This window comes from Mobula birostris, chromosome 12, assembly GCF_030028105.1.
Source record: "Mobula birostris isolate sMobBir1 chromosome 12, sMobBir1.hap1, whole genome shotgun sequence".
NCBI lineage: Eukaryota > Metazoa > Chordata > Chondrichthyes > Myliobatiformes > Myliobatidae > Mobula > Mobula birostris.
In genome coordinates, this window is record NC_092381.1 from 44,078,112 (window position 1) to 44,091,438 (window position 13,327).

The 13,327-nt window shown below is 40.7% G+C and overlaps 1 protein-coding gene across 4 annotated transcripts in view; it reads right to left on the reverse strand.

Annotated features, from left to right (window-relative positions):
- The window catches only part of pik3r3b (phosphoinositide-3-kinase, regulatory subunit 3b (gamma)), a 598,971-nt gene that overhangs the window by 235,415 nt on the left and 350,229 nt on the right, over positions 1-13,327 (reverse strand). For all 4 annotated transcript variants that reach the window (XM_072273711.1, XM_072273710.1, XM_072273712.1 and 1 more), the window contains 2 exons: positions 8,447-8,648; positions 6,617-6,702 (listed from right to left, as the gene is read on the reverse strand). In XM_072273711.1, coding sequence (XP_072129812.1) covers positions 6,617-6,702; positions 8,447-8,648 — 288 coding nt within the window. The remainder of the gene's footprint in view (positions 1-6,616; positions 6,703-8,446; positions 8,649-13,327) is intronic.

The window sequence follows — 13,327 nt, forward strand, 5'->3', positions numbered from 1 at the left end:
TCAAATTATATCATGGGTTTAGTCGAAGTGTTTATGTTTCACATTGTGCTATGTGTAGTCCCAACCCAGGAAAGTTATTGTAATTGTGAGCGTGCTATCATGTTGGTCTTGGGCAAATAAATTAAGAAAACAATACAGTTTTCCTATTATAACAAAATCATTATGAGCTTTATTTTGCCAAGCTTATATAGCTTTGGTAAATACATTATATGATTCTTGCAGCCAAGTTAAACTTGATTATGCTAGTTGAACACCAATGTTACTTGTAGCCACGTATAGTTGCTACGATAAAATGAAGGTTAAGTTAGAAATCAAGAAAAATAGTTTTCCCACTGTAAGATGTACAGCTCAAATCCTCTATTGCTCAACTTTATGATATCATCCTCATAAATGTCCATACTATCTGACTCAATGCAACCAGCATATATCAAGAACAAGAGAAAATCTGCAGATGCTGGAAATTCAAGCAACACACACAAAATGCTGGAGGAACTCTGCAGGTCAGGCAGCATCTATGGAAAAGAATATAGTCAATGTTTTGGGCTGGGATCCATCATCGGGACTAGAGGTAAAAAGATAAGAAGTCACAGTTAGAAGGCGGGGGGAACGGAGGAAGAAACAAAAGGTGATAGGTGAAATCAGAAGCGGGGGAGCGGTGAAGTAAAGAGCCTCCCTACCATTCAGGGCTCCAAACAGACCTTCCAGGAGAGGCGACACTTCACCTGTGGGTCTGTTGGTGCCATCTACTGTATCTGGTGCTTTCGGTGTGGCCTCTTGTATATCGGTGAGACCTGACATAGATTGGGAGACTGATTCGTCAAGCATCTATGGTTCATCCGCCAGAAAAAGCAGAATCTCGCAGTGGCCACCCATTTTAATTACTGCCTTTGACCATATTTAATATTATCAGTAATAACAGCAGTAACATTGTGAAAGCTAAACAAAGGTCATTTGCTACTGAGAGTATTTGAATTAGGAACAGGTGTAGATTACTTACTCATGTGTCTGTTCCACCATCCAATAAAATGATAGCTGATCTTTTACCTCAGTGCCATGTTCCTGAACTAACCTCACATCCCTATATTTCCTCACTACCTAAAAAAAATTATCAGTCTCCACCTTGAGGTATTGACTGAGTCTCCATAGCCCTCCAGTGTAGAAGATTCTGAAGATTCACTAATCTCTGGGTATAGAAATTCCTTTTCATCTCTGTTCTGAAAAGCTAGCCCCTTATTTTGATTCTCTGATTCCTGCCTCTGGAAGCATCTGCCCCCTGTGTCTAATCTGTAAAGCCCCAAAGAATTGTTTGTTTTGATAACAACACCTCTCAGCCAAGAGAGTGCTGCAAGTGAAAGTCAAGTTCAATTTCGGACTCGTGGACCCAATCGCTATTTCTGTCTCTCAGCCAAGTCTCCCCTTCCACTGCAGAAGAAGTCAATCAACAACCATGTATGGCAGTGGAAGCTCAATATCTGCTGTGCAAAATTAAACTGCTCCCAACCAGAGATCTTGATATATGAAGCCGCAGGGGCTTCATATCAACCCAACAATCTGCCTCAGACAAATCGCATGGATTATTATATGGAGAGTGCAAAGGAATTGAGCTGGTTCTCTTCTCTTCAGCTAATAACATTTACCACTTGACAGAGAATGGCTTGTAAATGATGAAAATGCTTTGGAAGATAGGAGTTGTCCCTCACCCTATTCACTCAACCTCTGAGCTACTTTTATAATTTTCTGCTCAATGGTGTTCTGCAGTACTTCCTTTATCAAAATGTACTTAGTTCATAAAATTTGCAAGTAAATAATTCAGTGCATCAGTCACAGTGTAAGATTTCTCATTCCATTCCTGACAAGTTGGTATATATATATTTTTTAACTTCTTTACTATTTTTCTCTCTCTCGCTCCCTCCCCCTCTCACACCTTCCACACGCAATAAGTCTCAGGGGTATTTAACAAGAATTTCAGAACCGCAGTATGCAGGACATGATGCAACCATGTCCTTTCCCTGACATGTGTGTATTCCTCAGCAGGCCACAGACACGGGAATGTGCATTTTATTATTGACAGAAACTTGCATTGGAAAGACAAACAAGCTTTGGGATGATCCAAAGTACATCTTTCAGCAGAAGGTGACTTCTTTCTCAATTTCAGGGAATATCTCAAAATGCTGGGAGCCCTGTGTTGCACAAATGAACAGATGAAACATGGATGGTACTTCAGGTCTTCTAAGCAGATGCTTAGTTCTGGTCGCCTCACTACAGGAAGGATGTGGAAGCCATAGAAAGAGTGCAGAGGAGATTTACAAGGATGTTGCCTGGATTGGGGAGCATGCCTTATGAACTTTTCTCCTTGGAGCGACGCAGGATCAGAGGTGACCTGATAGAGATGTATAAGATGATGAGAGGCATTGATCGTGTGCATAGTCAGAGGCTTTTTCCCAGGGCTGAAATGGCTGCCACAAGAGAACACAGGTTTAAGGTGCTTGGGAGCAGGTACAGAGGAGATGTCAGGGTAAGTTATTTATGCATAGAGTGATGAGTGTGTGGAATGGGCTGCTGGCAACGGTGGTGGAGATGGATACGATAGGGTCCTTTAAGAGACTTTTGGATAGGAACATGGAGCTTAGAAAAATAGAGGGCTATGGGTAAGCCTAGTAATTTCTAAGGTGGGGACATGTTCAGCACAACTTTGTGGGCCGAAGAGCCTGTATTGTGCTGTAGGTTTTCTATGTTTTTATGTTTCTATGCACATTCCAGAAGGAGATGTCCCTTTCTGAATGTCTCTTTCCCACTGCAGTCACATCTAGGACGATTGGAGTGGTATTGAGAAATTGGCTATGCATAAAGGATTTTACAGAGAGCGCTGGGAGTTGAGATGGGGTGCTGGTCAGGATTCTTACTGGCAACTAAGCAAGGTCTTGGTGCTCAACTTGGACTTCAGCTAATGAGCCATTCTGTCAAATACTTTTGATAGAATGTTCAGAGAATTATCTGACGGGATTCACTATCACTGTTCAATTGAAATGCAGACAGGGCCCACCCTCACATTCCCAGAGGCAGACTGAATATCAGATGATATGGTATTTGTAAACACAGAGTTCCTGCGCAGCTTGATCCAAAGATCACAACGGCACAGGCCAAGGTTAGTGCTCCATTCAGTACATTCTTTCCCCTTTCCTCTGGAGATGTGCGCATCATAACCTCCATTTTGCTCTCCAGATAAAATGGAAGCTATACTTGGGTGAGTACTATATCTGTAGTATTACACGAAGAACAAATTCTTTCCTGCAGTTGAGAGGGAGCATTGCCAGACCTTGACTACACATTCCATCAATGAAATGTCACAATATGTTGAAGATGGGGATTCAGTGAATGCCATGACATTGAATGCCTAGTCAGTTTCTCTCTTGTTGGAGGTGGTACTTTTCTGTTGGGAATGTCTGCTGCAATGATTAGTCTGCACCAGATGTCAGACTCTGCCTGCAGCACACTCAGGAAAAGCTCTCCTGATTTCACTTTCTTTCTTCCTCCTTCTCTTTACCTTGCTTGACTACTTCATGTTTCTTATGTTTGTGAGAAAGAACAGAGCACCTATAGGTGCCTGCTCGGGAACACACAGTAAGTACAAGGCATTAGGAAATCTATTCTGTACTTTATCATAGATGCCTTCAGAATAGACAGAAGAAACTTTTTGAATATCCTAATTACATTATGATTATGGTGGAAGCAAGGTGCATCTTTCCCTCTTGTTCATGGGTTTATTTTAGATCATTATTCTTGTAATCAGCCTTACACGGCTCTTGTAAACACAGTTCTGGTTGTGTACTACAGGAGGAATGGAGACAGGCTAACCCCTATTGACTTCAATGGGTCTGGGGTTGAGAGGATGAACAGCTTTAAGTTCCTCTGCATACACAACACCAAGGATCTCACATGGTCTGTACATTATGGCTATGTGGTGAATAAAGCACAACAGTGCCTCCTTCACCTCAGATGGTTGAAGAATTTTGGTATGGGCCCCCAGATTCTAAGAACTTTCTATAGGGGCATGATTGAGAGCATCCTGACTGGCTCCATCACTGCCTGATATGGGAACCGTACTTCCCTCTATCGCAGGACTCTGCAGAGAGTGGTGTGGACAGCCCAGCGCAACTGTAGGTGTGAACTTTCCACTGTTCAGGACATTTACAGAGACAAACAAGTGTGTAAGAAGGGCCCGAAGGATCACTGGGGACCCGAGCCACCCCAATCACAAACTGTTCCAGTTGCTACCATCTGGGAAACAGTACCGCAGCATAAAAGCCAAGACCAACAGGCTCCGGGACAGCTTCTTCCACCAGGCCATCAAACTGATTAATTCATGCTGATACAATTGTATTTCAATGTGATATTGACTATCCTGTTGTACATACTATTTATTATAAAGTACTATAAATTGCACATTTAGACGGAGACCTAAAGATTTTTACTCCTCATGTATATGAAGGAAATACATAATAAAGTCAATTCAATTCAATTCCTGTAACACAGCACTGCCCTCTAAAACCAAATACATAATACAATACATTGTACGAAGAGATAAATCTTTTTAGGTATATTTAGTTTCTTTGTTCTGTCATAGAATTTCTTCTAGATCTGGTAAACTCTAGAAAGGAATACAATTAGCGTTCCATTAAACTGACTCTTGGGCTGTATATTAACAGAACAGGTTCATTAAAAACAAAAATAATCTGAGTGCTCAGTCCCATAAAATATGAGGCAAATACAACCAACTAAAATAGATCATGGCATATAGCTATTCCTCCCACATCACACAACAAACAAATGGTATCCTTTCACAAGACTTAAAATAACACAAGCTCTGAGTTATCATTCCTAAAGATAACCATATACAATCTCTTTTATCTCTCACACACCTCCCACCTTTCCCATGATGAACTCTAAATGACTAATAAACTGGAAGCAGAATACATGAAGTGCCCTTTACTTTGATCAACAATTGAAAGGGAAAGATGTATTTCTCAAAATAAATAAAGCCACCAATCAAATGTAAACTTAATAACACAAGGGTCTCTGCAGTTTCTAGCTACAGTAATAAGTGCCTGAACAAAATTCATTTATCAATTAACTACAAATTGCTTTAGTCTTAATTGGCCATCTGCAGAACAAAGCCAGCAGCCAGTAGGTAATAGCAACTCAAATGATTTTTCAATTAAGAATTATCATATAAAAGTGAACGAGTGCCATCCAATTTTGTCTCTGGGAATGGAGACAATAGAATACACAACCCTCAATATACTTAAGCAGACATAGCTGTAATTTCAGAAATTAAAATGCATAAGAGAAAATATTCCTTTTCATCAGGCAGGTTATGCTTTATTTCTTTCAGAAGCACAGTTTCACTCCTCATACAACAATGCACCCAACATAAGACGGACACTGTGCTTATTTCAGAGGTAAACAGTACTGTGCAAAATTCTCTGGTACGTGTAAAAACTTCTATAAGATGCTTTCAAAAATAATGAAGTGAAACGTTTCTAAATATCAAAAAATATTACTATAAAGAACAGTAAACAATAAAAAAAAACAAAATCAAATCAATACTTGGTGTGACCACCTTTTGCCTTTAAAACTGCATTAATGTTCTTAGATACACTGTCATGCAGTTTTAGAAGAAACTTGACTGGTGGTTGTTCCATTTTGGAGAACTTGCCACAGTTCCTTTGCAGACTTTGGCTGTCTCACTTGCTTTTGTCTCTCCAAGTAATCCCAGTCAGCCTTGGTGATGTTGAGATCAGGGCTATTTGGAAGCCGTACCAGGTGAAACCATATTAAAAAAAAACTAGGGGTGCTAGGACTTTTGCACAGTACTGTATAATCTTCGCTAAAGACAACGGATTGACTCAAATCCAAATTGGAAGACACAAATGTCTTGCTAAGTGAAGGGACTCATTATTTCCTGTATTTTCTAGCAGACACCAAGCTCCCTTAGGGTACAGTTTCATGGGTATTCATTAGCCTCAGACTAACTCAGTACAGATCAATGGGACATAAGAACAACTGATCTATGATTAGTTATAAGGCATGAGTTAGTACCATATCAAACTGTTTTACAAGCTAATCAAAATGGTAATTTATTCCTCTTGCTTTATGCCTGGATCCAGTTCAATCATCCAAATAGTTTGAGAAAGATAATAGGGCAAATAAGATATATTTCAGCTTGATGTAATGACACAGTTACAAAATACATTGAAATGCAGAATGTGTGAAATGCCACCATAACAAATCATCGCCCCTTTGCAAACCATACAAATAAAAATCAATTTTGATGAATATTTCCACATAAAATCAGTGTTCCTTTAATAGGTCAAGATCCCACATGCATCATCTTAGAAAAAACTTCAGTGGTTCAGACAAACTTGAAGAAATCCAAAAAAATATTGAAAATAGTTTCTGTATCTGAATGGATTCTGTGTGAAGGCCAACAAGAGACTATTGTAACTAGTTGCTATCTAAGATACTTTTAGAAATACCTCATGATGTTGGTTGATGAAAAAAAAAAGTATCTGCCAAGGAGATTTCATAGCACAGAAAAGGAATATTGGCTTCCTACCTGGTGCTACTTGCATTTCAGCCAAGCCTCCAGTCATGATCAGCGCCTCAATGATCTTAACGTGGAGCTCTGGATTCACATCAGCACTGGAAGCAAATATAACAAGCATTTAACATTTCTGTATACATTCAGCCTGGCAGAATGTCAGTTCCAAACACAATTTACAACATTGGCATGACATAGGCATTCTACAAATTCTTGCCACTGACTTCAATTTACTGAACAGAGAAGTGTTTAATAAATAGTAATCAAGAGCGAGACATGGTAATGCTGCAAGTCACTGAGAGAAATTCAAATAGACCCATTATTCCTACAGCTTCCTCTGCCTTTTCAGATTTGCTGACAAAAGCTTATAATCACGTGCCAGCCTTGGACTATGCAACAAGTACATTTGATTTGTTGTCCTCTGATATGTGCCAGGTCAACAAAGAGTTGCATTGAAAAGTTTGGAGGTGGTTTACTGCTGGAACAAAGAATATTTATTTAATATTGGTGCACCAATTTTAACTTGTCAGTCAAACAAGTGAGATTGGAACTGGAAATATACCAAATAAAAGTTTGATAAATGACTCGCCATCTCCCTCTTCCACCCATCCTCACCTTCCATTACTGCTACCCACTACATGCTTTGAACAGTTAACCTCAGCATTGATTTACTTCATATTCTCAACAACATGGTTCAAACTTCATGATAATCTACACTCTGGATATTGGCCCAGCACCCATATTTCTCAGTTAATTAAATAAAGATCCAATTATAGAAACTTGATTAAAGGTACTATAAATTTCCAATAACCTGGAACATAACAGCCATTCAGCATTTTACATAACCACTGTAGATAATTTTGTTGGTATTAAGATTCAGTGAAATATCTCATACCCTGTCAGGAAGGAAATTTTCTATTCAATTAAAATCACTGCAGTTTATGTCATCATATGACTGTCTTTTATCAATGGTAGAAGTCACCTAAAATACAGGTAACTGTTGACAGAAAGGTGGTCTGTTAGGTTGGTCTCATTATTATTGATTGCATCATCATCTCATTATCATTACATTTCAATGACACAACACACAGAACTATAATGGGGACCATTCTAACCTACAGTACTGCACTTGATCTACTCATCCCGCAAAGTAAACCCTGATCTATCCCAAACAGTCAATTAAAAAAGGCATGTCTATTTGCTTTTCTTCTACCAATTAAAATAATTAACTAAAAATACAGCACTATGAGGAACCAATCTCATAAACCATTTCAAAATGGAATAATCTCATTATGAATTCATGTGACACAAAATAAACATGAGATTATGTTTCTGTCTAGTGTAAGAATAGACTGCAACCACAAATATATCAGCACAGTTACTGCCAGCACCACTAGCTACACACTATCTCCATGAAACTCCTTCCTTGAATCTTCTTTCTTACTATTTTCACAATCTTCCAGAAGGTATTATTATGGTGAGAATTTATTGCAGGACCTTAGTGCTAAGAAACCACTATGGAGTTATAAATATATTTCAGGATATCTAGAAAAAATGCCACATTTGATGTGGCAGAATCTCACAATCATATCGAATTAAAATGCGGTATCACCATAAACTCCATATAGCCAACACCTTGCTCTGTTGTCTGCATATAAGTGGCATGCTTTGGATCATAAGGATATAGTCAATCATAAGTGCATGCATCATTTTTAGGTTAAACTGCTATTTTCCTAAAGCTAATTTGTTTTAAATATTCAGTGTATTGACTAGTAAATGGCTTTTATACAGAGTTTGGCATATTAAAAAATACAAGAAAAAGGATTAATTTCTTATGTCATTTACCTTGATAGTGAATGCCTAAACAAGACATCACTGAAGATTTCGCCCAGAAGCCTTGGTGTGGGACGGTTTGCACCTTCATACTGACACACCTTACAAAAGTGCTTCACTAGGTGCTGCAGAATAAGGCAGTGTGGCAGAGGCATGCTGGGAGATTCCACAATTCTTCTGATTTGTTGGACACACTCATCAGCGTTCTGGGTTTCTGAATAAAATAGATTGTATGACGTTGAGACATATGTCATGTGTTACTTCAGGTAAAACTTCATGATTTGTGTACTCTGTACTATACATGTGCTTCAATTCCCCATAAATTGGTAAGGTGTAGCTACTCATCGTTTTCCCGAAGACCACTTTGACCACTATGCAGTACAAATGGACTTTCCCTTGTATCACAAACATGAGAAAATCTGCAGATGCTGGAAATCCAAGCAACACACACAAAATGCTGGAGGAACTCAGCAGGCCAGGTAGCATCTATGGAAAAGAGTAAACAATTTACGTTTCAGGCTGAGAGCCTTCATCAGGACTGGAAAAAGAGGTGAGAAGTCAGAGTAAGAGGATGGGGAGAGGGAAGAAGAACTACAAGATGTTAGGTGATAGGTGAAATTGGAAGAGGGGAGGGGTGAAGTAAAGCACTGGGAGGTTGATTGGTGAAAGAGATAAAGGGCTGGAGAAGGTGGAATCTGACAGGAAAGGGTAGAAGACCATGGGAAAACGGGAATGAGGAGGAGCACCAGTGGGAGCTGATGGGCAGCTAAGAAGACAAGGAGAGAGAGAGTACCGGGATTGGGGAATAATGAAGGGTGCGGGAGGGAGAAATTGCCAGAAGTTTGAGAAATCAATGTTCGTGCCATCAGGTTGGAGGCTACCATGACAGAATATAAGGTGTTGCTCCTCCAGCCTGAGTGTGACTTATTGCGACAGTAGAGGAGACCATGGATTGGCATGTCGTAATGGGAATGGGAAGTGGAATTAAAATGGGTGGCCACTGGGAGATCCCGCTTTTGCTGGTGGATGGAGCATAGTGCACAGCAAAGCAGTCTCCCAATCTACGTCAGGTCTCATTGATATACAGGAGGTCACACCCGGGCACTGGATACAGCAAATGACACCAACAGATTCACAGGTGAAGTGTTGCCTCACCTTGAAGGACTGCTTGGGGCCCTAAATGGTAGTGAGGGAGGAGATGTGGCACTTGTTCCACCTGCAAGGATAAGTCCCAGGAGGGAGATGAGTGGGGAGGGATGAATGGACAAGCAAGTCATCTAGGGAGCAATCCCTGCAGAAAGTGGACAGTGGGAGGGAGGGAAAGATGTGCTTGGGGATGGGATCCTTTTGGAGATGGTGGAAATTACTGAGAATTATGAGCTGGATGTGGAGGCTAGTGGGATGGTAATATGTTCTTTATTGTCAAATTGTACTGTTTCTTGTAAACATTATATATAATTTATGTATAACTTATGCTTTTCTTCTGAATGCTGCTTATCTGCTGTTCTGTGCCTTTGATGCTGCTGCATTACTTTCTCAGTGCACCTATGCATAAAATACTCGAGCAAGTGACAATAAAGTCGACTTTGACATTTGACTTTGAGTAATTTCTGATACATCACCAGTGCTTGCAAAAAACCACCTGCCATGAGCCCTAAGGCAGGAAAATATCTAAAATCAAATGAAGTGTGATACAGAATTCTTAAACTACCTACTGGTGCTGGCAATGGACTCAGAGCACAACAGTTGCCCACCACTGAGACCATGTGAAATGAGGTAATTCCTCACATTGGTACTTCAGATATCTGCCATAAGATGTGCAAGTTAGGAATGAGAAGCTGCACAGCCCATTAACGCCAATAACTCCTTTTCAATTAGTCATCTTTAGAGATTAAGTACAATTATGTAATTTTTATTCTAATTCCCTTCACTCCAGCAACTATGATACCGACGTGCAAGAACAACCTTGGGAGACTTTTGAATTTTTAATTTTTTATTATTTCCCCAAACTGCTAACTTTGGATCAGTTAATTTGAAATTGCATTTTGCCCTTATTTTTACCTTCGTCCAATCATTTTTCTCATGGAATAAGTGATTGACTTCCAGGTTTATTGATGTTTGTGAACACTCTAGCTCCCTCCTGCACAGACTGAGGATGATGTCGTCCCGTTTGTGAAATTGGAGTTTTGAATGACTGCAGCAAAAGTGCTACTAAATAATCACGATGCATGATTTTATTAAAATATTGAGCATAAACAATTGAATTGAATTGACTTTACTACTTTTGTCCTTTATATACATGAGGATTAAAAATCTTTACGTTGCGTCTCTGCTCAAATGGGCAATGATAGTAATTTATAATAAATATTATGTACAACAGGATAGTCAATATAATATAGAAATACAGTTGCATCAGCATGAATTAAGCAGTCTGAAGGCTTGATGGAAGAAGCTGTCCCAAAGCCTGTTGGTCCTGGCTTTTATGCTGCAGTACCGTTTCCCCGGACGGTAGCAGCTGGAACAGGTTGTGGTTGGGGTGACTCGAGTCTCCAATGATCCTTCAGGCCATTTTTACATATCTGTCTTTGTAAATGTCCTGAATAGTGGAAAGTTCACATCTACAGATGTGCTGGGCTGTTCGCACCCCACTCTCTTCAGAGTCCTGCGATTGAGGGAAGTACAGTTCCCATATCAGGCAGTGATGCAGCCAGTCAGGATGCTCTCAGTCATACCCCTATAGAAAGTTCTTAGAAATTGGTGGGGGGGGGGGGCGCCATACCAAACTTCTTCAAGTGTCTGAGGTGGAAGAGGTGCTGTTGTGCCTTTTTTACCACACAGCTGGTACGTTCAGACCACAAGAGATAGTTGATCATGTTTATGCTGATGTACTTAAAGCTGTTCACCCTCTCAACCCCAGATCCATTGTTGTCTATAGGAGTTAGCTTGTCTCCATTCCTCCTGTAGTCCACAACCAGCTCCTTTGTTTTTGCAACATTGACGGAGAGGTTGTTTTCTTGATACCACTGTGTCAGGGTGATGACTTCCTCTCTGTAAACTGCCTCATTATTACTTGAGATTTGGCCAGTGTAGTGTCGTCAGCAAATTTAATTAGCAGATTGGAGCTGTGGGTCATAACACAGTCATGGGTATACAGAGAGTAAAGGAAGGGGCTTAGTACACAGCCCTGAGGGGCACCTGCGTTGAGAGTCAGAGGGGCAAAGGTGAGGAAGTCCACTCAGCAAATCAAAAGACGAAAATTAACTAAACAAGATCAATGAAAGGCCAACCAGAGCACAGAAGACAGCAAACTGTGTAAATGAAAAAGAAATAAATAGCAATAAATAACGAGAACATGAGATAAGGAGATAAAGAGTCCTTGAAAGTGTGATCATTGGTTGCGGGAATATTTCAATGATGGTCCAAAGGATGTTGTGTGTAGTTATCCCTTTTATTCAGGAGCCTGATGGTTGGGGGGTATTACTGTTACTGAACCTGGTGGTGTGAGTCCTGAGGATCTTGAACCTTCTAGCTGATGACAGCAGCAAGAAGAGAGCATGACCTGGGTGGTGGGGATCCTTGATGATGGATGCTGCTTTTCTACGACAGAGTTTCATGTAGATGTGCTCAAAAGTTAGGAGGGCTTTATCCATGATGTACTGGACCAAATTCACTAGAACATATTGTAGAACATAAGGAATGTGAGGCCCTCTTATTAGTGTGGTCAATAATGCTAAGCCACACACATCCATTTGCACTCCTCCAGTCACCCATTAGATTCTAAGAAATTCAAAGTTACAGAAGCTGATCATAAATACGTGGAGTGATTGATAAGTTCGTGGCCTAAGGTAGGAAGAATCAATTTTAGAAAACCTAGCACATTTATTTTTCCTACATTTACACACTTAGTCCAGCGGTCGTGGAGCATACGGATCTCTCCTTTGTAGAAGTCAGTGTCTTGGACCTCCAGAAGTGGTCCACAGCAGGGGTGATTGATATGTTTATGGCCTAAGGTAGAAGGAGATGAGTTATTAACTTCAAACTTTCTGTACTGTCACTCAGAGTTGAACTGCATGTGCATGTAACGAGAGCTGTATAACTCATCTGATATACTGCGTCCGGTGCTCCCGATGTGGCCTTCTATATATTGGCGAGACCCGACGCAGACTGGGAGATCATTTTGCTGAACACCTATGCTCTGTCCGCCACAGAAAGCAGGATCTCCCAGTGGCCACACGTTTTAATTCCACGTCCCATTCCCATTCCGACATGTCTATCCATGGCCTGCTCTACTGTAAAGATGAAGCCACACTCAGGTTGGAGGAACAACACCTTATATTCCGTCTGGGTAGCCTCCAACCTGATGGCATGAACATTGACTTCTCTAACTTCCGCTAATGCCCCACCTCCTCCTTGTACCCCATCCGTTATTTATTTATATACATACATTCTTTCTCTCTCTCTCCTTTTTCTCCCTCTGTCCCTCTGACTATACCCCTTGCCCATCCTCTGGGTTTTTCCCCCCCCTCCCTTTTCCTTCTCCCTATGCCTCCTGTCCCATGACCCTCTCATATCCCTTTTGCCAATCACCTGTCCAGCTCTTGGCTCCATCCCTACGCCTCCTGTCTTCTCCTATCATTTTGGATCTCCCCCTCCCCCTCCCACTTTCAAATCTCTTACTAGCTCTTCCTTCAGTTAGTCCTGACGAAGGGTCTCGGCCCGAAACATCGACTGTACCTCTTCCTAGAGATGCTGCCTGGCCTGCTACGTTCACCAGCAACGTTGATGTGTGTTGCTTGAATTTCCAGCATCTGCAGAATTCCTCATGTTTGCGTTATAACTCATCTCCTTCTACCTTAGGCCACAACCTTATCAATCACCCCTGCTGTGGACCAC